At 25.0% G+C, this 26,534-nt stretch overlaps 4 protein-coding genes across 4 annotated transcripts; 2 read left to right on the forward strand and 2 right to left on the reverse strand.

Moving 5' to 3' along the window:
* Nucleotides 1-6,941: 6,941 nt before the first annotated feature.
* On the forward strand, nt 6,942-9,307 carry LOC126896421 (uncharacterized). The gene is made up of 2 exons (XM_050669188.1): nt 6,942-9,064; nt 9,196-9,307. Exon 1 carries the CDS (start codon nt 6,942-6,944, stop codon nt 9,051-9,053), a length of 2,112 nt encoding a protein of 703 aa, XP_050525145.1. The 3' UTR covers nt 9,054-9,064; nt 9,196-9,307.
* Nucleotides 9,308-9,321: 14 nt separating this feature from the next.
* LOC126896447 (uncharacterized) lies at nt 9,322-23,417 on the forward strand. The gene is made up of 5 exons (XM_050669236.1): nt 9,322-9,437; nt 9,768-10,052; nt 10,445-10,591; nt 10,674-10,756; nt 23,279-23,417. The coding sequence occupies exons 1-5, from the start codon at nt 9,362-9,364 to the stop codon at nt 23,324-23,326; spliced, it is 639 nt and encodes a 212-aa protein (XP_050525193.1). The 5' UTR covers nt 9,322-9,361; the 3' UTR covers nt 23,327-23,417.
* Nucleotides 15,138-24,739, reverse strand: LOC126896416 (DNA repair endonuclease XPF). The gene is made up of 17 exons (XM_050669177.1): nt 24,592-24,739; nt 23,663-23,844; nt 23,214-23,393; nt 22,971-23,151; nt 22,564-22,716; nt 20,195-20,308; nt 19,983-20,131; nt 19,335-19,489; nt 17,780-17,910; nt 17,464-17,703; nt 17,254-17,400; nt 17,055-17,192; nt 16,659-16,895; nt 16,423-16,596; nt 16,072-16,221; nt 15,911-16,006; nt 15,138-15,492 (listed from the first exon to the last, which is right to left on the reverse strand). Exons 2-17 carry the CDS (start codon nt 23,728-23,730, stop codon nt 15,235-15,237), a joined length of 2,571 nt encoding a protein of 856 aa, XP_050525134.1. The 5' UTR covers nt 23,731-23,844; nt 24,592-24,739; the 3' UTR covers nt 15,138-15,234.
* LOC126895105 (UPF0669 protein C6orf120 homolog) lies at nt 23,743-26,064 on the reverse strand. The gene is made up of 4 exons (XM_050666608.1): nt 25,985-26,064; nt 25,618-25,740; nt 24,592-24,757; nt 23,743-23,844 (listed from the first exon to the last, which is right to left on the reverse strand). Exons 1-4 carry the CDS (start codon nt 26,062-26,064, stop codon nt 23,743-23,745), a joined length of 471 nt encoding a protein of 156 aa, XP_050522565.1.
* Between the last annotated feature and the right edge of the window lie 470 nt (nt 26,065-26,534).

Consider the following 26,534-nt stretch of genomic DNA (forward strand, 5'->3'; position numbering starts at 1 on the left):
TGTTGAATGGAATAGGTTATGTAATTAAAAGATTTAGAAATTATTCGTAATATAATAGTATTTAATATAAAATGTCAAAACATATAATATAAGAAATGTACAACGGCAACGGGTCACTTTACTCGATAGACGGGGAAACTACGACTAAACTGTAAACATGTATACAATAGGCTGCATTGAGTAAAACAACATAATCGTAAAAGGAATGTGTCCCTTTGACCTTGTACTATACTAACATAAGTAAAAATACATTAAACTGTTATCTTAAATAATATTACTGTACCCAGTGTGTTGTTTAATAATATCAACACTTCCCCTTAAACAATACACCCGTACATAGTTAATTAAAAAAATTATAAATCTATATATCTAATTCCTAACATTTTTCTGAGTTCTTGAAATCTTGTTCGTGGTGTTGGCTTGGTCAAGATGTCAGCTAACTGCTCTTTGCTGGTCACATACTCCAGTGAAAACATCCCTTCATTGAACTTCTCACGAATATAATGATAACGAACATCTATATGTTTAGTTCGTTTATGGAATTCTGGATTCTTCACCAATTTTATGGCACTTTGATTGTCCGCGTACAAAACAGGTGTCTCTCCCTGTGTTTCCAGAAGATCACTTGTTAGTAGTGTCAACCAAGTTAATTCCTGGACTGCTTGACTCAGTGCCATGTATTCAGCCTCAGTAGTTGAGAGTGTTACTGATTTTTGCCTTTGTGAACACCATGCTACTATTCCATTAGTCATCATGAAAATGTATCCTGATGTTGATCGCCTAGTTGTTGTATCACCAGCATAGTCTGCATCACTATAACCATGTAACTTAAGTTTCACCCTAGAATGAAAAAATAAACCATAGTTATAGGTTCCTTTTAAATATTTTAAAATACGTTTCACCGCATTCCAATGTATTATAAGAGGCTTTTCTAAATAGCGACTGACAAGATTTACAGCAAATGTTATATCAGGCCTTGTGATCTGACTTAGATATAACAAACTTCCTACTGCTTCTCTGTATGGAACTTCCCCTGCTTGTAATGATTCAGATAAATTTGCATCTAATGAGTGTTGTGGATCTGCAGGAATGCATAGGGCGTTGGATTCAGCCATATTGAATCTCTCCAAAACGCGTTGACAGTATAATGACTGATGTATAAATATTGACCCATCTGATCTCTGATCAATTTCAATACCCAGAAAATGATTAAGTTCACCTGATTTTGTCTCAAAGTTGCTCATCAGGTACTTCACCATCATGTCCACCTGCTCATCATTTGTTGCTGCTATAATCCCATCATCTACAAAAATAGCTACAATCATTAATTGTTCATTTTTATTACTTACAAATACACAGGGATCTGCCTTTGTTTCTTTTAGATCAAATTTTAACAACAAATATTTAAATTTTGTATTCCAGCACCTGGGTGCTTGTTTTAATCCATACAAGCTTCGTTGAAGTTTGCAAACTTGTTTAGTTCCATCTTCATAACCTTTTGGCTGGTTCATGTAAATCTCTTCTTCAAGATCACCATATAAAAAGGCTGTTTTAATATCAAATTGTCTGAGTTTTAATTTTCTGGCTGCTGCTATTGCTAGCAGTACTCGTATAGAGTCATACTTTACAACTGGACTAAAAGTTTCTTGAAAATCAATTCCATGCACTTGTGCATAGCCTTTTATAACTAGTCTGGCTTTAAATCTATCAACTTCTCCATTTTTCTTGAGTTTGGTTCGATATACCCAGCCATTGTTAAGTACTTTTTTATTTGTTGGTATATTTACTAATTTCCAGGTTTCATTCTTTTTTAATGACAACATTTCTTCATCCATTGCTTCTTTCCAATCTTCTGAATTTTCTTGTGTCATAGCTTCTTCATATGTAACTGGATTATCACACATTGAATAAAATGTTTCTGTTCTATACCTTACTGGTTTTTCTATATTTTGTCTATCTCTAAGTCTCATTTTTAATTGCTCATGAGTCTGATCTGCTGATTGATCAAGTTCATCCATATTTTGTTTTCTTTCAACATTATTCTCATCATTAATGTTATTTTCTTCACTTTCATCCACCATTTCTGAATTTATTTCTTCATCTTCTTTTCTAATTTTGATTTCTATTTCCATAGATTCTTTGAATATAACATCTCTGCTTAATGAAACTTCTTTTCCATCAAAGCATATGCGGTATCCTTTAGTTTCTTCTGAATACCCAACAAATATTCCTTTTCTCCATTTTTGATCCCATTTTCTACGTTTTTCTTTTGGTATATGAACATAAACTTCACTACCAAATACTTAAAAATTGCTTATATTGGGACTTTTATTACACCATAATTCATAGGGCGTTTTTTCTTTGTTACCTGAATTTAACGTACGATTCAATACATATACAGCTGTATTTATCGCTTCAGCCCAAAGATTTTTTGACAAATTTTCACTGTATTACATAGTTCTAGCTGCTTCTACTATTGTACGCATTGTTCTTTCCGCTTTACCATTTTGCTGTGGTGTATATGGTACACTGGTCTCATGTTTTATACCAAATTTATTCAAAATAGCTTTGACTTCATCATTCTTATATTCCAAACCACAATCACTTCGTAAAGTAAGAACTGATATATTTAACTGATTTTTCACTGTATTTAAGAATAATTCAAACTTCTCTTTTACTTCTGATTTTTGTTTCATAAAATATACATATGTATATAATTAAAGAAATAAGAGTTAATGTTGCTTTTGGAATAATCCACCAATTTCCTAGTTTAAAAAAAAAAAAAAAAAATTTGGTTGGGAATTTTTTCTGCTATTCGCCAAAATTACTCCTTCGTTGACTAAAATGAATCATTAAATAGAAAATTTTATGACAATTAAAACAATGTTATTTTTAAGATTAATATGCAGTCAGAAAATTTTATAATTACTATTTACAGTATTTTTATCAGAAAAACTCATTTTTTTGCATTTTTATCGTAATAGAACACTTAAATAGAAATCATAATATCATTTCTAAGTAATTTTTGGTATTTAAAAAGATTCTACAATTGAAATATCCAGAACTGAATTAATTTTAATGATTTACTTTAACTAAAAAAAAAAAGTTATTATTTCCCGAGTAGCATTATTTTGGTTCACGGTCGGTTCAAGCGACCCACGAGTGCTAGGAGAGTTCAATGTTCAATAATGAACCGTGTAATTTTTTATAAGTTCTAAGAAAGTTCAGCGTTCAATAAATAACCGAACAATTTTTAGTAAGTGCTGAGACCGTTCAATGTTTAAAATAATCGTACGGATTTACCAAAATTCTTTCATTATAATGAAAGAATCGTTATAACGGTTATAGCCGTTCAAATAGTTTTATTCACTTATACTGTTATGAGACATATTATTTTTTGATTAGTAAATTAATAAAAAAACTTTAAAATAATAGTCATAAAATATTTTCATTGAGACTATAGCGCGAATTAAACGTACGAACTTTTGGCAGAATTATTATTCACTGTTCACCCTCACACTTATATTTAACTGAAAAGTTCAATAAAATGTAAGTACATTTAATATAAATTTTACAGTAAAGTTAAAAACAGGTATTTTAATTAATTTTAATAATAGCATATATTATTTTTTGGAAAGATAATCATACATTTTAGTGGTCAGGTGATAATTTAATAATTATAATAAATAACACTCCGTATTTATCTTTTACGTTGTAATATATTTTAATTTAATATATACATAAGAATTTTAATAACAATAATAATTCCAAAAGGAAGTAGACAATAGTCCAACCACGATAATATGTGAAGTATGGTGGCCGGCGGCCTGGACCGGTTCGCGTCACCCGCGGTCACTCGGCGTCGCGCGACCTGTCGGACGAGGAGAGGTAGCTGTGTCGCAGTCGCCATCCAGCGGTAAAGCCGGAAGTGCAATGCGACCGCGTCATCATTTTAGTAAGATGCTACAACCCGTTTATTAGGAACTACATTTATTGTAATTTTTAACAGATTACACGTGGTAAATTATTTACTAAATGTTTGTATTGTGTATTATGATTAATTATAATTATAATACAAAGTTATTTATTTTTATAAAGTACTATTGTTAGTTAATTATGTTGTTTTGAAAATAAACGATCATACAGACATCTCAAGAATTTCCATGAGCTTAAAATATTGACAATTTTTAATCGTACATCATTGTCGTCATCATCATCTCCTTAGCCTTTATCCCAACTCTTTGGAGTCGGCTCTAGCTTATTTTAATTAGTTTTATTTATTGATTTTTATTCATACACGAGATACAAATTACTTCTGTATTTCAATATTAAAATGATGCTTTTTATGTCTCAACATTTTATACATTGAAATACCATCTCTTAAGAAACTGTTGATTTTTAAATGAAAATCCCTCTATTGTGCTACTCAATAATTTAAATCACCCCACATTTTAAGTTAAAAAGGACTGCATCTATTTGAATGAGAATTATATTTCAATATTTAAAATTTTAAATGAATAAAAAGTATAAGTTTAAGGTTTTTCATCGTTCAACAATTAACAGGGTTTTATATTAAACAAGATTATCACTCGATTCATTTGTGTATATATTTGTAACCTTTATACTATTAAATTAACAAAATTTTTATACAAATCGACCAATAAAGGGCACATTTAAATCTATGAGGGACAGACTTACATGTAACCTAAGTAATTTTAAGATATAAATAAAACTATTGGCACCAGTTTCCCTTATACAAAAAACAAATCTATATACTTAGTTTGTCTAAAATACCCAATATCCAAAACATAATTATTTTATAAGTTAAATAATAATAAAAATAAAATACTTCTTATAAAATATCATGCTTTCTTTAATTTCCAATATTTTAAAATATGTCTATATAAAAAAATTTTACAAAGCATAGCCATGTACTCAGGGCCGTATTTAGGGGGTGGCACGGGTAGGCATATGCCCGGGGGCGGCAAAATATTTTAGCAAAATTAATTCTAAAAATGTAATGAAAAAAAAAACCCAGCACAGGGGGGTCGCGGCACAGTGGTGACGTGACATAGATGGATCAAGTATAATGATATCTGACAGTGATTAAAATCACTATCATAAAAAACGTTTCGATGCAAATCATTAGATAGTGTTTAATTTCAAAAAATTGGTGGATTATTCCAAAAGCTTCATAAACTTCTAGTTCCTTATTAATATCCTGATTAAGATAAAGTATGTCGAATGAAAAAGGGATTATTAAAAAATAGTATTTCCCATAAAAAAATTATATTGATCAATACACTTTTCAATAAGTTATAGCATTATAAAGTTAAAAATGTAAAAAATAAAATTGAGAATTTTCACACAATAATAGCATTTGGTAGCCATTTTCACAAATATAATTTGTTTATGGGAAATACTATTTTTTAATAATCCCTTTTTCTTTCGACATACTTTATCTTAATCAGGATATTAATAAGGAACTAGCAGTTTATGAAGCTTTTGGAATAATCCAACAAATTTTTTGAAATTAAACACTATCTAATGATTTGCATCGAAACGTTTTTTATGATAGTGATTTTAATCACTGTCAGATATCATTATACTTGATCCAACTATGCCACGTCACCACTGTGCCGCGACCCCCCTGTGCTGGGTTTTTTTNCCACTGTGCCGCGACCTCCCTGTGCTGGGTTTTTATTATTGAGGTGATGAGGAGGGGGTATAAATTATATGCCCGAGGGCGCCAAATTGTTTAATACGGGTCTGCATGTACTTGATCAAACATTTGAATACTGTAACACTAAAAGAATAATTTCTATATAGTTTTTTAAATTAACTTTTTGTGTTGGCACTGAGTAGTTAATTGATTTTTAACTCAATAAACATTTTTGAACATTGAGTTCAGAGTTTAACCGGAAGTACAATAACTAATAATCATTTATCATTCACAGAAAAATATTTGAACTCCCTATATTTTTTTTTTAGAAATCTGAATGAAATACTCTTTTCTATTAAAATAGTTTTATTTAAAATAATAAAGAAATATAAATATAGTATATTTACTATTATATAATATTAAATTATAAAAATGTTTATACTCAATACATAGTTGTTAATTATTTTTTATAATTTATTTTTTTTAATATGTATATTATTTTAAATAAAATTATTTTATGGAAACATGTTTTATTCAACTTAAAAGATCATTCTATTGAAGTATTCATATCTTCATCTTTTATTTTTATTATTTAGGATATAGATACTAGAGCCTATATTAATCCTGGTGAGATACCAACTAGTTGAATAATGTTTAAACTATAATTGTAACATTATATATTAAATGAAATATGGTTACAATTCACTTATAGAAAGAAAAAACTTAAGTATAGAGCTTAAGATGGCAGTTAACCCAGATATAATTATTTTATTATATTTATTTTTTAATGAAGCGACTTCTACTTTTTTTTGTCTTGCACATAAAAGTTTTTAATTAAATATTAAAGTCTTGCGCTGTTTTATACTAACGATTCTCAAAGTTCAATTAAAATCTCTTAATATTCTTAATTGGTACAATGTTTACTTATTTCCCTTAAATTATATGTATATATTTAATTAATTATTTGTATTAAACTTAGTTTTGTAATGAAATAAAATATTATTAAGTATAAATGAAATAAATTAATTACTTTTAACTAAGGCTCATCAGGCACATAAAAATAGTTGACCAAACATACCTACATTGTATATCTTCGGGAATTTTAATTTGAGGTAAAAAAAAAAAAACATTAAAATAAACATTTGATATGCAATAAAAAAAATATATAACTATGTCTTTTAGTTGTAATACTAATTTTAATATCTATTATTTGGCTAATGAATAAACAGCTTAATTTCCTTCAAAAATGTCACTTATAATATTGTTTTGTTAGACAACAATGGAAATTATAACTGGAAAAAAATCAAAATTAGCAATGAGTAAATCTTCTCGTTATCGTTTAAAGAAAAAAGCTACAAATGTAGCTGAAAAACTTCTCAATATAAATTCAAAGGATATAAATCATGAAATCCTCCAATCAACTTCTCATCAAGTAATTTCCAATATGGACTACTGCGCTTCCGTTTCCTATATAAATATTTCAAAAGACCAACAATCTGAAAATGACATACTTCATGATTTACTTAATTCACCTGATCGGAATGAATATCTAAATGCAAACTTTTATAGTGATTACAGTGATGATGAACATATTAATCCACATTCATCATTTACTGAAACTCCAGATATCAAATTAATTTTGGCTCTTTGGTCAATTCGTAATAATATCACTCATGCTGCATTAAACGATTTATTAAAATGTTTGAAATGTTTCCCTCCATTTTCTGATCTACCAATAGATTCAAGGACCATATTAAAAACTCCAAAAACCACCGTTGTTAAGCCTATAAGTGATGGCATTTATCATTATTTTGGAATAACACAAGAGGTAAAATGTATACTATATTCAAATAAAAATTTATTTAAAGAGTTTTTATTAGTAGTAGGTATAGATGGATTACCTTTAATGTCAAATCCTCCAAGCCAATTGTGGCCAATTTTTGGTTACTTTTCAAATATTGATTTTTTAAAAAAATCTGTATTTATTATTGGTGCTTATTATGGTACAAATAAACCCAAAGATTGTAATGAGTATTTACTAGACTTTGTTGAGGAATTGAAACATCTATATAATGAAGGAATTATTTTTAACAATGAGAAATATACAGTTAAACTTGATGCTCTTATTGCTGATTCACCAGCAAAATCATTTGTTCTTAATTGTAAAGGACACACTGGTAAAAATTCCTGTGTTAAATGTTTAGTTGAAGGTGTGTGGTTGAATCATAGAATTCACTTTTCAGATTTGGATGCTGAACTGCGTAGCCATGAACATTTTTCTGCTTGTTTATATGAAGATTTTCACCAAGGTCACACAATCCTCACAGAAGTTTCCTATTTTGATATGATATCTTCAGTACCCTATGACTACATGCATGTAATATTAATTGGTGTAGTAAAGAAATTACTTTTATTTTGGACAACAGCTCATCATTATCACTGTCTTTCTTCGCATACTATAAAATCACTGGACGAAAATTTAATATTCCTTTCTCAGTACATTCCTGATGATTTTCAGAGAAACCCTAACTCAAGAAATCATCCATTAAAAGATGTTAATCGTTGGAAAGCTACAGAGCTACGACAATGTATTTTGTATACTGGTTTAGTGTTATTTCAAAATAAAGTTCAAAGTGATATTTATACTCATTTTTTAGGATTATCTGTAGCCCTACGAATATTGCTAACAGAAAATATAGAAAAACAGTATTATGATTATGCTAAAAGTTTATTGAGAAACTTTGTTACTGCATTTGGTGATTTGTATGGATTGTGTTATGTTTCGCACAACATACACGCATTGATTCACATTACAAGTGATGCTGAAAAGTATGGTTCCCTTGAAAAAATATCTGCTTTTCCATTTGAAAATTTTATGCAACCTATAAAAAAGAAGGTAAGGTCAGGAGTTAAGCCATTGCAGCAAATTATTCGGCGATATAAGGAACACCGAGCTTACTCCATTAGTTTTTCAAATTCAAAGAAAGAACCATATGGTCCAATCTGGGTAAAATGTGACAATAAAAATCGACCATTGGTGTCTGGTGTAGGAGATTCACAATACAGTGGGTGGAGAACACCTAAATTTACAATAAAACTCAATAAGGCAAATTGTTGTGTTAAACTAAAGAATAATTTAATTATGGTTATTGATAACATTGCAACTTGTTTAACAAGCAAAAAAACAATAATAATTGGTAGATGTTTTGAAAAAATTGAAAATTATTTTATTCACCCATGTAACTCAAGTTTATTAGGAATTTACAAAGTTTCAAAAAAAGGTCCTTTACACAGTTTTTCTATTGACATAATTCAAGAAAAATTAGTTTGTTTACCTTTAGACCTGACACATGAATCAATGGTAGTAATACCATTTGTGCATTCTGTATGACAATTAACAAGGTTAGATTTAATTATAGTGGCTATTTATAAAACAAATATACAGTAGTTGCATTAAAACTCAACAAGTTATAAATATATAGTAAAATATTTTTGAAACTATGAAATGAATTAATTTTTTGTACTTGTTTTAGGACTTGGATTGTAGTACTTTTCAACGAAAAGAATTGCATTCAAAATGTTCCACTGAGTTGGTTCATTGCCAAAAACGGATCACAGGCTGGGAGATGTTGGTATCCTTACAGCAAAAATGAGTTTCCGAGCTCTAAAATTCATTTTAATAATGATCAAATTACTAAAATGATATCAAAAAAATACAATCCAAACAATAGTGATGGGACCTGGTTTATTTCAGAAAAGATTGCTGGCCCATTTGGTAATTCTTTTACACATTTTGATGTATTAGTTAAATTAGATCCATATGAAAAGTATCCCCTGTAATTTAATTTTACAATAAATTTCACTGATTATTTTTTGCAATTTTCAAATGTTTGAAATATAGTTAAGAGTATAAATTACCATCAGTTGTACCATAAACTTAAATCTTTAAATCTTAAAAAACAGGTATTACGCACTTCAAAGTTTTTTTGATTGATCTGTTAATTTAAAAATACAAACAAACTATTAATTATGGTGTTTAACACTTAATTTAAATCTTAATTTTTAAGTAAGATTATTTTCCTTAAATTTTTTCATTTTAATGAAGACAAAGAAATTGATTCAAGAAAAGTTGCTAAAGAATGGTCGGGTACTTCAAATGATTGTGAAAATGAAAGTAACTGTCCAATTAATGATACTGATTATGCAGAGAGTGATGATAGTAATTCATCTATTATTACAAATGTTAGAAACCGAAAAAAATCAAAAAGATACTCCTCAAAATCTTTTATCACTCAAAAACAAACATTGCAATTTCCATGTCCCCCTAAAAAAAAATTAAAGGGTAATATAGAATCTCAAAACAAAAAAAGAAAAATATGTTTACAAGCAGGTAATTATTATAATTAAGTTATCTATTATGTCTGTAATTTAAAAACATATATACTTAATTTTTATAAATGATATATGTATCACTGAAACATAATTTTTTGTTTTTATTATAAAGTACTTATATTCCATTATATTCCTACATAAAAAGGTTGCTATAAATTAAAATTTATTTAAGGAGTGTAGCAATGATAAATGTTTTCATAGAAAATTGAAATAAGAATATACCCTCTTATATAATAATAACCTCTTATTTAAATAACTAATACATTTCATGTGTGAAATTTCTTAGTATCTAAAATAACAATTTGTATAATATATAAATGCTAGTTTATATGGAAGTTAACTGTGTATATTATTTGTCTTAATTTTTTATTACTATCATTAATCTATTAGATCATTCATCAGAGCTCATCACTGGTGATACTACCAATGACTATTCTATAGCTGTAGAATCATCACAGATGGCTGCAGAATCAGAAGACATGAAGCTACTAGAAGTTTTAAACAATAGTGATGACTTGAGCATGTCAGAGTTCAAAGGTATTATAAAATAAATAATTTTAAATACCTCTCTACCTAATTAACAAATAAATGGTTATTGATAAATAATTATTGAATTTAGATGAAAATTTTTGTACAGATTCTATTGAAGATACTCATTCTAACATAAATCAACCGATAATTATTGCAATTCCTTCTCAAAATGTAAGCTTAAGAATAGATTTACAAAAAATCACTTAATATGTTTGATTATTTTATATTTATTAAGNAGTCTAAGAAAAAGTCTAATTGCACATTTGAAAACATCGCGAAAAATTTATTTAGAAAAGTATATTTTTGTTTTTGTTGAAAGTTCCATGTAGTCCAGTTACAAGATTTATAAGTTTGCTCTTAGATTATACCGAATGGAAAACAAGGTAAATTCTCAATTTAGAATCAAATAAAAAATGTATTGTGTCTAATTCAAAATAATATTAATTAAAATTTTTTACTCTATGGCAACAATTTAAGTACTTTTGCATGTATACAGCAATCGTAACAATTTTGGTCTAGTTGTCTAAAATTAAGTACAGAAAAAAATGAAATTACAGATACATTTGTATCTATTAACTTAAAATTTATAAATAATATTTATTTTTTTATAATACTGTTGATATTATTAAACAACACACTGGGTACAGTAATATTATTTAAGATAACAGTTTAATGTATTTTTACTTATGTTAGTATAGTACAAGGTCAAAGGGACACATTCCTTTTACGATTATGTTGTTTTACTCAATGCAGCCTATTGTATACATGTTTACAGTTTAGTCGTAGTTTCACCGTCTATCGAGTAAAGTGACCCGTTGCCGTTGTACATCTCTTATATTATATGTTTTAACATTTTATATTAAATACTATTATATTACGAATAATTTCTAAATCTTTTAATTACATAACCTATTCCATTCAACAAATACAAATAATGATAAATTATTTTTAGACTGGATTTATTAAAGCATTTTCAATTTCATCTCAGTCATTTACTTATGGTTTTACTCGTATTGAACGTATAATGAAAACATTATTTGTTAATAAATTATACCTTTGGCCCAGATTTCATCTTGCTGTTAAGTCTAGTTTAGATAAAGTAAAGGTAAGTTGTATGCAAGTTTACCAAAATATACAATGTTATATAATATGATGTATGAGATACTAAAAATACAAGGGATATAAATAATTTTTTTTTAAATAATTACTTAGATATTTGGTAAAACTAATAATTATTAGTTTTATTTATTATTTAAAATCAAAAAACATATTTTTAAACACTACTTTAATAAAAAAAGATCAAATTGAGCTATAAAATTTACTTAAGATTTAAAAAAACTCAAATTATTACCTTTTGTTACTTCCTTTTATACTAAGTATTATTATCTTATAAACATTTTTTAGCTTCAATTCAAAGCTGACTAGAAGGTATTAATTTTACTATGATATGTTTTTTTTGTCTACGAACGCTCATTCTCAGATCTCACACGACCTATTTTAATGAACAATACGTCAAAAGATCACAAATCGTATCTAGTCTAAAACATTACCCTCAAAAATTGAAAAAAATTCCCTCGATCCCCGTAAACGGGGGAAATCTCCCAAAAAATTACAAATTTAAAAATCGGTAATTTTCGACATTTTTAAAATTTTTTTACTTAAAACTGCCATAATTTTTTAAAAAATGACTGAATCAATATAATTTTTTTTTTATGGTTATCTTAGGTATTTACCTATCATTTGATATATTTTTGTAAACATTTGACCCTTTACTAGTCCACAGGAAGGGTTTCAAAATGGCAACTTTTTCACGACAATTTTTTTATTAATTGCAATAAATTAATTTGTTTTATTATAAACTTTCACAAAAATCAACTATAAAAGATTAAAAAAATAGGTTAAATATGTTATTTTCCTTATTTTTAACATAATAATCAAAATCAGTATTAATTTAAAACAATTTTTTTTTGTTCTTAATTATTTTTTTATATGTAATTACTTATTTTTTAATAATAAGTAATAATATTAAAACTTAAAAGTGATAGAAAAAGTTTAATTGTACATTCGAAAACATCTCGAAAAGTTGATATAGAAAAGTATATTTTTGTTTCTGATGAAAGTTCCTTATTGTCCAATGTATAAAACTTATAACTTTGTTATAAGTAACAAACATTTTTTATTGAAAAGTATTGTATTAAGCCCTTTAAATTTTTATACGCGTTAAAAGTAAAGAAAAATACAATTACTTTATTATTTTTATAATATCTCCGTATAAATTAAAATATTAAATTATTGAATATCAATTTAATACTAAATTTAATTATTAATATTATTCACCAATATCTTAAAATTAAATACTATCTATAGATTTGCATTGAAGTGTTTCTTATGATAGTGATTTTAATCACTGTCAGATATCATCTATACTTGCCAACTATGCCACGTCAATACTGTGCCGCAACCTCACTGTGCTACCGTTTTTATCATAAGTCACTCAATTACATACAGAATAAATATAATTTAAACATTTCCTATTTTGGTTACATTTAGTTGTTTTTTCTGTTTTATAATATTAAAATTATTAACTAACTATTTAGAATTTGATAGCATAGTCAGAATTTATGATCTAATCGTAGTAGTTTAAATATTGTAATCGAAAATCAGATTATAAGATTGTTGATAAAAATTATCTGTATTTTTTACATTACATTTTTAACTATCCGTAGATTAACTGAATTTAGTTTTTTGTGGGATTGATAAAATAAAAAATTTTACAAATTATTTTTATTTATCCTATGAAAATAATACAAAATATTCAATAGCAAAATAATCGTTCGGAGATGAGATTGGAGTTACAATTGTCCTACTTGCTCTCTTGTAATCATGCTACTGAGTGAAATTTAAATAAAACTTTTGGAGGGCCTTATTTTACCTAATTAGTTCTTGTTTAAAAAAACTTTAACTATTAAAACTTAATAATTATACCTATATAATTTTAAATTATAAAAAAACTATATTTGTTTATGTTTTACAGTAATTTTATAGGGATTTTATAAAGAAAAATACAATTACTTTATTATTTTTATAATATCTCCGTATAAATTAAAATATTAAATTATTGAATATCAATTTAATACTAAATTTAATTATTAATATTATTCACCAATATCTTAAAATTAAATACTATCTATAGATTTGCATTGAAGTGTTTCTTATGATAGTGATATTAATCACTGTCAGATATCATCTATACTTGCCAACTATGCCACGTCAATACTGTGCCGCAACCTCACTGTGCTACCGTTTTTATCATAAGTCACTCAATTACATACAGAATAAATATAATTTAAACATTTCCTATTTTGGTTACATTTAGTTGTTTTTTCTGTTTTATAATATTAAAATTATTAACTAACTATTTAGAATTTGATAGCATAGTCAGAATTTATGATCTAATCGTAGTAGTTTAAATATTGTAATCGAAAATCAGATTATAAGATTGTTGATAAAAATTATCTGTATTTTTTACATTACATTTTTAACTATCCGTAGATTAACTGAATTTAGTTTTTTGTGGGATTGATAAAATAAAAAATTTTACAAATTATTTTTATTTATCCTATGAAAATAATACAAAATATTCAATAGCAAAATAATCGTTCGGAGATGAGATTGGAGTTACAATTGTCCTACTTGCTCTCTTGTAATCATGCTACTGAGTGAAATTTAAATAAAACTTTTGGAGGGCCTTATTTTACCTAATTAGTTCTTGTTTAAAAAAACTTTAACTATTAAAACTTAATAATTATACCTATATAATTTTAAATTATAAAAAAACTATATTTGTTTATGTTTTACAGTAATTTTATAGGGATTTTATAAAGAAAAATACAATTACTTTATTATTTTTATAATATCTCCGTATAAATTAAAATATTAAATTATTGAATATCAATTTAATTACTATAATTATTATTTATTCATATATTATAATTAAAAATCAAATAAGTAATCGCGATAAAATGAAGGGAATAAGAGTTATTGTTGCTTTTGAAATAATCTACCAATGCTACTAATTATCTACAGATTTCCATCGATGCGTTTTTTATGATAGTGATTTTAATCACTGTCAGATATCATCTATACTTGTCCCAACTATGCCACGTCCATACTGGGCCGACACCACACTGTGCTACTGTTTTTTTAACTGTGTGATCTATTTTTAATAAAATTACTAAAATTTTTAGCCAGAAGTTATTGAGCTACATGTAGAGTTAACTCCTAAAATGATTGATATTCAAACATCTCTTCTTGATCTTATTAATTTTTCAATTAAAGAATTGAAAAGGTTCAATCCTTTTCTTAATAATTATACGTATATAATTTTAAATTATAAAAAACTATATTTGTTTATGTTTTACAGTAATTTTGTAGGGATTAAGCGCCTCCTAGTTACGTTCTCCAATTTGGGCCTATAACATTAGGTAAAATAAAAATAGTTATCATCACAGTGCAAACAAATTTAATGTGAATTAAATAATAAATTACGATATATTTTTTAAAATGTACTACTCATTTATTCTGAAAAATTATTCTCTATTTAATTATTGAAAAACACATTATTAGGTAAAATTGTTAATAATATATGATTATTTGGATTTTGTATGTTTAAACTTTTTCCTGGCACGAAATGTTTTCAAATTGTTAGATTTGGAATTTGAGAGTTCATTAGATGGTTTTAGATTAGCATGCAATGTATTGAACAATATTTCACCATCTGTTGAATTACCACATAAAGTCTTTAAATTTTCAACTGACATACTTAACATGTATGGTAATGATACTCCTTTGTTTAAAATATTACAAATATTTTGTGTAGTGATTCCAGGTAATTTACTCATGAAATCCTGTAAAAATACAAAAAGTGAATATATATATAAGTGTATAATAATTTAATGCTGTACTCGATAGATAAAACTTTCTTAATAATATTAAAATTAAAAAAAAATCTAATAAATTATACTTGAAAACTTTTTTAGAATTTCGTAATTATAAATGGTCTATTAAATAAAACAGTCACTTGATTTTTAATAAAAATTACCATTGATAATACAGGTAAAATAATTAAACAGTTATAGTTTAGTTATCAAATAAATTGTGGATAAATAATGTGATCGTAAGAACAAAATATAAGCAACAAAACAGGAAAAAATTGACACAACAGGTATTCTTAAAAAATAATAGTTAAATTAAAGTATCACAAAATTTACAATTTTTAATAAGGTCTATCTAAAATTTTTTTTTTGATTATTTTTTAAAATTTACTTTAATCACAGCATTATATTTTTCTTCATCAAAATTTTGACCAGCTTCTAATCCAATTACAGCAGCTTTTAATGAAACTGGTTGAGCTTTGCCTTCCTAGAGTAAAATATTAAAAAAAAAAAAAAACTTAACTATAAATATATATGATAAAAATGATTTACTTTAAGTTCTTGAAATAGTTCAGCTGTAGCATAAGGACTAGGAGACCATACAAAACGAAGTTTAGGGAAATGCAAAGTTAATAGCTGTAATTTTGAAGTTATATCATTTCGATGGCTTGTAGTCATATCTTTACTTAAAAAGTAGTTTCCCTGAAAAATACATAGAAAAGTTAAATTAAGTTTTATTGAATTGATTGTAACCAATTTTTAGTTAATTTTTTTCTAGTATTATATTATTAATATTTTTTAGTTGTTTGTAATAATTTTAATTTTAAAAAATGTAAAGTAAAAATTAATAATTAAAAAAAATAACTTTAAACATAAAATTTAATGTTTATATTATCTAAGTACCTGTAAATCAAATGGTTTATTTTGATCAAACTCAATAAGTAGTATTGGCTTAGTATAATGGCGACACATCATTAGAGCTTGGTGATAAAGCCTACCAGATTTTAATGATCCAATCAAATCATCAATACTTTTTCTTTCTACACACATATCTGGAGATAAAATATAGTCTCCAACCTAATAAGATGATTATAGAAGTTATAACTGTTAATAACTATATTTATTTTCTATAAGATTACTTGTAATGTGACTGGATCAATATCAATGCCTCGTCTATGAAGTAAAACCGGTAAATCTGATCTAAATTCCCGCATATCAACAATAACTAAAGGTGTCACATTCTGCTCATTATTTTCTCTAGGCTTAAAAGATTTATCTTCATTTTCCAAAAGGTCAGAAGGATGAACACCTAAATCTCGATTTAGTTCAAGACAGTCTTCATCTTTGCCATCTTGACCTTTATGTACAACCATAACCTGGAAAAAAATGTATATTAAATAAAATTATTTAGTTATAACACATTCAATTTTCACAATCAAAAAAACAAAAATATTATTGATGATAAAATAGTTTTTATTAAACATAAAAATGTTTAAGTATACCCCTGATGTAATTAATCAAATTAAAATATTTACAGATTTTTCTTTAATTAAATAATCAAAAAGTAGCTTTTCTCTTCTAAGAGTTGTAAGGTAGGATTGTTCTTCAGTAGATCCAGCATATATTAAAAAGTAAACTATAAGTTTGTATGTTGCATCTGAATTTTGGAACACCTGTAAAAAAATTATAAATTTAATTGTAAGAGATAATACAATATTAATAAAATTTTAATACTTCAATCTGTCTAACTGCTGTCATGTTAACATCATACATGACAATAAATTTTGGTTTTAACTCTTTTAATGTACGTGGAAGCGATAGAAAATCTCCATCTTTTTTATACTGTTGAAGTATGATTATCGGTTCTTTAGTGGTTTCATTCTAAAACATGGAATTGATTGTAAAATTTTTTTTTAGTGATGATTTTTTTATAATTTTACATACATGAGAACCTTGAAGACACTCAGTAAATGTAAAATTTTCATGGTTTTTTTGCTGAGTTAAAGTAAAGTTTTCAGCTTCATAAATTTCTTCATTTATATCTTCATGATTTTCTTCGATATCCTCTATAATTGTATCATCCTTATCTGTAGCTTTATGTTTAGCCATTGTAGATGAATTATTATCTTTTATAAGTCTTTTATACAACTGCATTAACAATTTATCTGCTCCTTCAACAAGAAGCTTGAAAGATAATAAATGATTAATATTTCTCCAAAATTATCAAATATTAAAATAAAATTTTTAATTTAGATTTTACTTTTTTTAATTGACGACATGTATCAAGAGATTGTACAAGAATTAGTACAATTTCACCATTATTACTTTGGCCAATTTCTTTTAATATTTCAGTTAAACCACCCCACTTTGGATTTGGTTCAGGACAGACATCTTGAAAAAGTATAGAAAAATCAGCTATTTTTGTTTTTTTTTTCAAATAGGTATTTTAAATTATATATGTTATTTATGTAATACGTTAAAAGTGTAATCTTAACAAAAAAAAAAAAAAAAATTAGGTAACATTATAATCATTTTTAATTAAAAATGACAGTATTATTTAAGTGAAGTTGGCACTACAAACTAATTTCAACCAATACTCTAAAATTGTGCTTTAAAGGTAAAATTGCATGTACATACTTCAAGTTAGACTTGTTAAATTAATTCAAGTATAATATAAAGTTTGTAAATACATTTTTAGCTTTAATACACAACTTTAAAATGTCGAAGAACATAATCTCAGATGCCAACATTCCATGGACAATAGTGTACATAAAACAGATATTATATAGTGAAATAAATTGTATATTTACCATATCATTAAAATATATTGACAGTCTAGTGATAAGATAAATTTAAAAGTTGTAATCTTTCAGAAGACTGTAAAAATGGAATTTTTTTACATTGTAGTAAATAGGAATTTTGAAATTTAAATTACAATAACAAAATTACTTAACTATCAATGGAATTAATCTTGATACTGACAAATGAAGTGAAATTTTTCTAAACTAAAAATTTCAAAATTTGACTTTATAATTTTCTTACAAAAACTGTCCTTATACAGAGTGATTGGTTTATCATAAACCACTCAATTACTTGCAAAATAAATACAATATTACAAAAAAATTTTTTTTGTATTTTAGTTACATAAATTTTTTATATATCAGCAGTTAATTACTATTTAAAATTATTTTTTATAACTAATAGAGGTGTTAACTTTATATTTTTAAATAGCACTGTACATATTTAACTAGATTAAAAATATGATTGGTCAATAATAACTATTGACCCATTATTTTGGAAGTTATTCTCATTTTATAATAATGGTTGGAGGTGAGATGCTGTTGTTGTTATTTATACTTGTAATTTCCCAGGAGTACTTTTCCTCCAGCATAGGCTATAAATATTTTCGTCACAAATCAATTTTACAAAAAAAAAAAAAGTAAATCATATATCAAAAAATATATTTTTAAGTGTAACAAATTCAATGGTTTAGTACAAATAGTTGTATCATAAAAAACATTAAGAAAATATATTTTTTGATGAGTAAGTACTATAAAACAAGTAAAAAGAATGACTGGTCAAAAGAAATAAATATTTAGATATTGCACTTTATTGCGAATAATCAAGTGGTTTACTGGTAAACCAATCACTATACATATATAAGCAGATTTTAAATAAAAAATATCTGATATAGTTTTATTATAACTATTAAAACCTATTAAATTCATAAGAAACAATGAATTAAAGTAAATTAACCAATGTAACATTATTATGTAGAGACTAAAAAAATTAACTACTATATAATACTAATATACCTTTCTTCGAATTATATAGTCGCTGTTTAGCTGATACAAATAAAGTTTCAGCAGCATCAAGTAATAACCATCCTGAACTTCGATGAGCATAATCTGAGCTGGAATAACTTGATAGCTTTGATTGAAAATGTACACTATCTAATGAAGTCACAGATCTAAAATAAAATACAACTAGTTTCCTTTTATAACAACTAATATTTAGATAACATTAAACATTAATCAAATTTTTTTACAAAAATCAAGATTTTAAAGTTATATTAAATACTACAATAATAAATAATCTTTAGCTTTAATAAAAAAAAAAAAAATTTGAACTATTAAACTCAATTATAATAATAATTATATATATTATCAATTATTATAATCAATTATAGACTCATTTATTTAGCGCTGTAAATTTAAACTAAAAAAATTAAAAGTAACTTATATCATGAGAATTTTACTGAAGTTTAAGTATTTTCTTATGGATATAAAAACACTAAAAATTGGATGAAGATCGTCCCTGATACATTCTTCATTTTAACTCAATAAGGGTTATTACTATTGGCAAAATGATCTATTTCCCCAATAAGATTGTACAATCTAGCATCCCTAACTATTTTAGTTACTAGAGAGCTTGATATTTTGAACATTTTACATCATACTTACAACATCAATGTACGTAAAACTTTAAGATCAGATACTAATTGTCTAGTACTAATACTCAACCTATGCCAAATAGGATTTAATTGCATTTGTAATATTTTATTAAAACACTTAGACAAGCAATTTTCTACTGTAAGTTCTTCTGTATCCAACTACAAGTATATTATATTAAGAGTTATAATATTTAAATAAATATAAATTAAATAAGAACTTACTGAAGGATTGAGCCTTTTCAATTCTTTAATTGAAAAATTAATAAGATCAAGAAGAGATGTTTGAATATCAATCATTTTAGGAGTTAACTCTACATGTAGCTCAATAACTTCTGGCTAAAAATTTTAGTAATTTTATTAAAAATAGATCACACAGTTAAAAAAACAGTAGCACAGTGTGGTGTCGGCCCAGTATGGACGTGGCATAGTTGGGACAAGTATAGATGATATCTGACAGTGATTAAAATCACTATCATAAGAAACACTTCAATGCAAATCTATAGATAGTATTTAATTTTAAGATATTGGTGAATAATATTAATAATTAAATTTAGTATTAAATTGATATTCAATAATTTAATATTTTAATTTATACGGAGATATTATAAAAATAATAAAGTAATTGTATTTTTCTTTACTTTTAACGCGTATAAAAATTTAAAGGGCTTAATACAATACTTTTCAATAAAAAATGTTTGTTACTTATAACAAAGTTATAAGTTTTATACATTGGACAATAAGGAACTTTCATCAGAAACAAAAATATACTTTTCTATATCAACTTTTCGAGATGTTTTCGAATGTACAATTAAACTTTTTCTATCACTTTTAAGTTTTAATATTATTACTTATTATTAAAAAATAAGTAATTACATATAAAAAAATAATTAAGAACAAAAAAAAATTGTTTTAAATTAATACTGATTTTGATTATTATGTTAAAAATAAGGAAAATAACATATTTAACCTATTTTTATAATCTTTTATAGTTGATTTTTGTGAAAGTTTATAATAAAACAAATTAATTTATTGCAATTAATAAAAAAATTGTCGTGAAAAAGTTGCCATTTTGAAACCCTTCCTGTGGACTAGTAAAGGGTCAAATGTTTACAAAAATATATCAAATGATAGGTAAATACTTTTGACGTATTGTTCATTAAAATAGGTCGTGTGAGATCTGAGAATGAGCGTTCATAGACAAAAAAAACATATCATAGTAAAATTAATACCTTCTAGTCAGCTTTGAATTGAAGCTAAAAAATGTTTATAAGATAATAATACTTAGTATAAAAGGAAGTAACAAAAGGTAATAATTTGAGTTTTTTTAAATCTTAAGTAAATTTTATAGCTCAATTTGATCTTTTTTTATTAAAGTAGTGTTTAAAAATATGTTTTTTGATTTTAAATAATAAATAAAACTAATAATTATTAGTTTTACCAAATATCTNTGTAAATTTGACCTTTTTTCTGCCCACAGGGGGGATTTAAAATGACAACTTTTTAACAACAAATTTACTTTTTCAACATAACTTTTGAAAATGTTCCAGAAGGTCTGACACTTTTATATATATCTTAAATTAAAGCTAATGTAATATACTTTAATTTGAAAAAAAAAAATTTGACCTCTGGACTTGTCTTCACGGCGAAAATGGCTACCGAATGCTTATTTCGTGTGAAAATTCTCGATTTTATTATTTATATTATATTTAACTTTATAATGCTATAACTTATTGAAAAGTTTATGGATCCACACAATTTTTTTATGAGAAATAATATTTTTTAATAAACCCTTTTTCATTCGACATACTTTATCTTAATCGAGATATTAATAAGGAACCAGCAAATCAAGTAGCTTTTGGAATAAAACACCAATTTTTTTAAAATTAAACACTATCTAAAGATTTGCATCAAAGCGTTTATTTTTGATAGTGATTTTAATCACTGTCAGATATCATTATACTTGATCCAACTATGCCACGTCACCACTGTACCGCGACCCCCCCGTGCTGGGTTTTTTAATCTTTTATAGTTGATTTTTGTGAAAGTTTATAATAAAAAAATTAATTTATTGCAATTAATAAAAAAATTGTCGTGAAAAAGTTGCCATTTTGAAACCCTTCCTGTGGACTAGTAAAGGGTCAAATGTTTACAAAAATATATCAAATGATAGGTAAATACTTTTGACGTATTGTTCATTAAAATAGGTCGTGTGAGATCTGAGAATGAGCGTTCATAGACAAAAAAAACATATCATAGTAAAATTAATACCTTCTAGTCAGCTTTGAATTGAAGCTAAAAAATGTTTATAAGATAATAATACTTAGTATAAAAGGAAGTAACAAAAGGTAATAATTTGAGTTTTTTTAAATCTTAAGTAAATTTTATAGCTCAATTTGATCTTTTTTTATTAAAGTAGTGTTTAAAAATATGTTTTTTGATTTTAAATAATAAATAAAACTAATAATTATTAGTTTTACCAAATATCTAAGTAATTATTTAAAAAAAAATTATTTATATCCCTTGTATTTTTAGTATCTCATACATCATATTATATAACATTGTATATTTTGGTAAACTTGCATACAACTTACCTTTACTTTATCTAAACTAGACTTAACAGCAAGATGAAATCTGGGCCAAAGGTATAATTTATTAACAAATAATGTTTTCATTATACGTTCAATACGAGTAAAACCATAAGTAAATGACTGAGATGAAATTGAAAATGCTTTAATAAATCCAGTCTAAAAATAATTTATCATTATTTGTATTATAAAAAAATAAATATTATTTATAAATTTTAAGTTAATAGATACAAATGTATCTGTAATTTCATTTTTTTCTGTACTTAATTTTAGACAACTAGACCAAAATTGTTACGATTGCTGTATACATGCAAAAGTACTTAAATTGTTGCCATAGAGTAAAAAATTTTAATTAATATTATTTTGAATTAGACACAATACATTTTTTATTTGATTCTAAATTGAGAATTTACCTTGTTTTCCATTCGGTATAATCTAAGAGCAAACGACTCTTGACATGACTCTAAAATATTATGAGCTCGACAAACTAAAAATCCTGTAATTTGAGGAGTTGGAATTCTATGTTTTAGAAGATCAACAACGACTATTCTAGATGATACAAACAATACTCCTCCTTGTAAATAAATTTTTTCCCTGTAAATTCATATATTAGAAGTAAAAACAAATATTTTTTTTTAGTAAAAGTATAAAATTACCTTTCACTAATTGAAGTATCAGCAGATAATACTTTAGGCAGTGGCTTAATACCATCTTTTTTTAGTTGATCAATCCAATAATTTTCTTCGGGAGCAGAAGATCCAAGAACTAACACCAAATTTCCAGGATCGCAATAGACTTTAATTATATTTAATATTACTGTTTCTAAACCAAGACCTCTGTTTAAATAATCACATCATAAGTATAAATAAATAAGTTGATAGTTAATCATATAAATATACACAGTGATATTTTTTGGATACAATAAATTATAATGGAATATATATTATTATGCAACAATGAGCTATGTTATACAATATTATATTATTATTATATGTTATAGGGTTTAAATAATTTAATTAACATTAACTTTTAATTCTAGCTTTTTTATAATAAACTACTAAACACTTTTGTATATTATAATACTAAAAATAATTGAATTATTTACTTAGCACATATTACTAGACCATCTTCATGCAATATATCCAGAAACATTTGATTTTCATAAGGCAGCATTATATAAATATTTTATAAAAAAAGTACTTCTATGATTATACTCATTAAATTCCAAACTAATTGAAGAGGTATTCCAAAAATATCAATTACTTGCTCTTCTTTATCAATATTTTCCTGTAAAAAAATTATATTTCTTATGATTCAATTGTATCAAATAATATCAAATACTAGTCTAAGAAATGATACAGGAAACCAATGGTCAAGGAGAATCATAGTTACATAATGAATTTAAAAATGACACAGATTATAACCAAAATAAAAGTTTAATATTTATTCAGTAGTTAAGGAAAACTTTTTTATGTAGAAAACTAATCAAATAATTTATTTTATCATTATAGTAAAACATATGAAACCCCAAATGTTTTATTAGTTATTAAATGGAATCTATCTTTTAAATTAAATATTTGAGGGCTTGATGCAAAAACAAGGTAAAGCCAACTTTTTCAGATAAATACTTTCTGTTAATTTTGAATAAATATTATTGTTTTGCATAATTCAGTACAAAAACAAGTTCTGTAATTCTATTATTTGTTTAGATATTTAATTTAGAAAAAACATTTCACCATCACTTTTAATGAAGAAATTATAATAAAATTGTTTTTCCTGAAAATTTTGAAAAAAAAAAATGGATTTATCTAGTTGTTGCATCAAGCAAGTTAAACTAAGTAATGAAACAGATGTAAGTAGTTACATTGGTGCTTATAATTAAAATTAATAATAATTTAAATTAAAAATATTTTACAGTGTTATAAGTATAATATTATACAATGTTAAAAAAAAAATTTTTAGGAACTTATTATAGTTATTTTTAATTAAATATTTTAAAAGTAATTCAAATAAAATAACAAAATTAGTTCTTACATCATATTCTTCATTTATAACTAAAGTTTCATTTTCTTCATCTAATTCAAACAAATTCAGTTTAAATTCTTCTCCTGGTACTTGCTTTTGAATAATATCTAAGGTGTACTTGGAAACTTCATGTGAAGGATGACCATAAATACCTAAATATATGGGGCGTTTAAACCTAAAAATAAATTTTTGGTTAAGTTTTATATAATTTTAAATTTACTTATTTAATTATTTTATTATTGTAATAATTATAGTAATTTACTATTTCATTAAACCATAAATTTTTACGGAAAAATGTAAATTACACTTAGATATTAATATAGAAAAAATATCTTGTTGCTTATTAAAGCTGTACTCAGTATAAAGGTAACTTGATCATACTCATATTGCAGAACGTTGAAATTAAAATCTATTGTTAATGTAAGAATAAAGAAATACATTCAATTAAATATTAATTTAAAATGTGTTGCATGAAAATTTTTTTACAGTATTAAATTTCTAAAATTTTTATATAGTGTAAATTATATTTTATGCATATAATGTATATCATTATTTGATGTAAGAAAAATTTTTGGTATTTAAAAATTCAAATATTTATAATTAGGTATATATTTATTTTTTGAATTTAGGAGTATCAACATTTTTTGCACACAATAGATTTTTCATGTCAAATGACAATATATTATATTATATACATAAATTGTATTTAATTTAAAATAATAAATTGTAAATAATATTATTTATATCATTTTTGTGATATAATATGTTTTGTATGATAATTTTTAGCAAACTTTATAATACAATTTATTTTATAAATTTTAAAATCTTAAGAATTCTAAATTTATTTAAGTGACATTTTATTTAAATCAATCTTTATATATTTCATTAACAATAAAAATTATTATGTTGATAATAATAGATATTATAATAAGATATTATGTTGATGTTAGAAGATGAATTTTGTAAATATTGTATTAATATACTAAATATATCATGACTCTCTAGAGACAAAGTGAAAAAAAAAGAAGTTCTTACCACTTTGGCACGTGAACAACGTCAATTCCACAAGTTGTTGATTGAAGACAATAAGTTTCTGTTTGATAAGTAGGAAATTGTGAAATATGGGCTTGTGCTATATATAAATCGGCATCACCTTTTCTAAATAATTATATTTTAATAAATTCAAAAGGAATGATGGTCAAAAATACTTACTCAGATATTAGCACGATAGACAAATAACCTCCGTTTTGTAATGCGAAATAAGTGTAATTATTTTTAACAACTTCGCCACTTATTGTGTGGAGAAGAAAATTTTTTACAGCCTTTGTGTACGATGTGAAAATTAATAATATTATCTGAAAAATAAAACGCATTTTGGATTTCTAGGCTTAAATAAAACTACTGTATAGTCTTTTCAATGAAAGCATTAGATTTATTCAACATACTTGATGTAAATATGTATTGATTAATCAAGGATGACATTTAGGAATAATATGATTTTTTGGATATGGTGAAAAATTACCAGATGTTCAATAAATTATAATTTTATGTGTTTTAATATAAATTTTTATTTATGGTTAAATATATTTCTTCATTAGTAGATTACAACGATTATGTAAGTTATTATGCAGACTTTATACTAGGTTCTTAATTATAATTGTACTATTTTTTTAATATTCTAAAAAAATGATTAAAAATATATCACTTGCCATAATTTTTATAAGACTCATTAGATGAAGTGAAACGTCTAGTTTCCAAAGGATGTAAGTTTAAAATAATTTTTTTTTCACATATGTCCTTTTGCAACTGGACAACTCTACTTATGACTTACAAATGTAAGCATAAATCACAACCATAATCATAATTCTGGGATTAAAAACGTCACTTCTTCAAAAAATTATATTTTGCTTAAAATAATTATCAATTTTGACTGTATTGCAATAGACTAAGTA

The sequence above is a fragment of the Daktulosphaira vitifoliae genome, unplaced genomic scaffold (genome assembly GCF_025091365.1).
Source record: "Daktulosphaira vitifoliae isolate Bord-2020 unplaced genomic scaffold, ASM2509136v1 Scaffold_1, whole genome shotgun sequence".
Classification (NCBI taxonomy): Eukaryota; Metazoa; Arthropoda; class Insecta; order Hemiptera; family Phylloxeridae; genus Daktulosphaira; species Daktulosphaira vitifoliae.

What these genes read in the sequence shown, in the direction of transcription:
- LOC126896416 (XM_050669177.1), bottom strand. Translation starts at nt 23,730, where the DNA reads ATGCTGCCTTATGAAAATCAAATGTTTCTGGATATATTGCATGAAGAT. An exon ending in GTTTTACGTACATTGATGTT is followed by an intron (nt 19,490 to 19,982) that starts GTAAGTATGATG and finishes ATTTTATTTTAG; the next exon opens with ATCTGTGACTTCATTAGATA. An exon ending in AATATAATGCTGTGATTAAA is followed by an intron (nt 15,493 to 15,910) that starts GTAAATTTTAAA and finishes GTATTTTTACAG; the next exon opens with GATTTCATGAGTAAATTACC.
- LOC126895105 (XM_050666608.1), bottom strand. Translation starts at nt 26,064, where the DNA reads ATGTCATCCTTGATTAATCAATACATATTTACATCAAGTATGTTGAAT. An exon ending in TTCATTGAAAAGACTATACA is followed by an intron (nt 25,741 to 25,984) that starts GTAGTTTTATTT and finishes ATAATTATTTAG; the next exon opens with AAAAGGTGATGCCGATTTAT. An exon ending in TTATAAATGAAGAATATGAT is followed by an intron (nt 23,845 to 24,591) that starts GTAAGAACTAAT and finishes ATTTTTTTACAG; the next exon opens with GAAAATATTGATAAAGAAGA.
- LOC126896447 (XM_050669236.1), top strand. Translation starts at nt 9,362, where the DNA reads ATGATATCAAAAAAATACAATCCAAACAATAGTGATGGGACCTGGTTT. An exon ending in AAAAATATGTTTACAAGCAG is followed by an intron (nt 10,053 to 10,444) that starts GTAATTATTATA and finishes TTAATCTATTAG; the next exon opens with ATCATTCATCAGAGCTCATC. An exon ending in TTGCAATTCCTTCTCAAAAT is followed by an intron (nt 10,757 to 23,278) that starts GTAAGCTTAAGA and finishes ATCTTTTTTTAG; the next exon opens with TTGATCAATCCAATAATTTT.
- LOC126896421 (XM_050669188.1), top strand. Translation starts at nt 6,942, where the DNA reads ATGGAAATTATAACTGGAAAAAAATCAAAATTAGCAATGAGTAAATCT.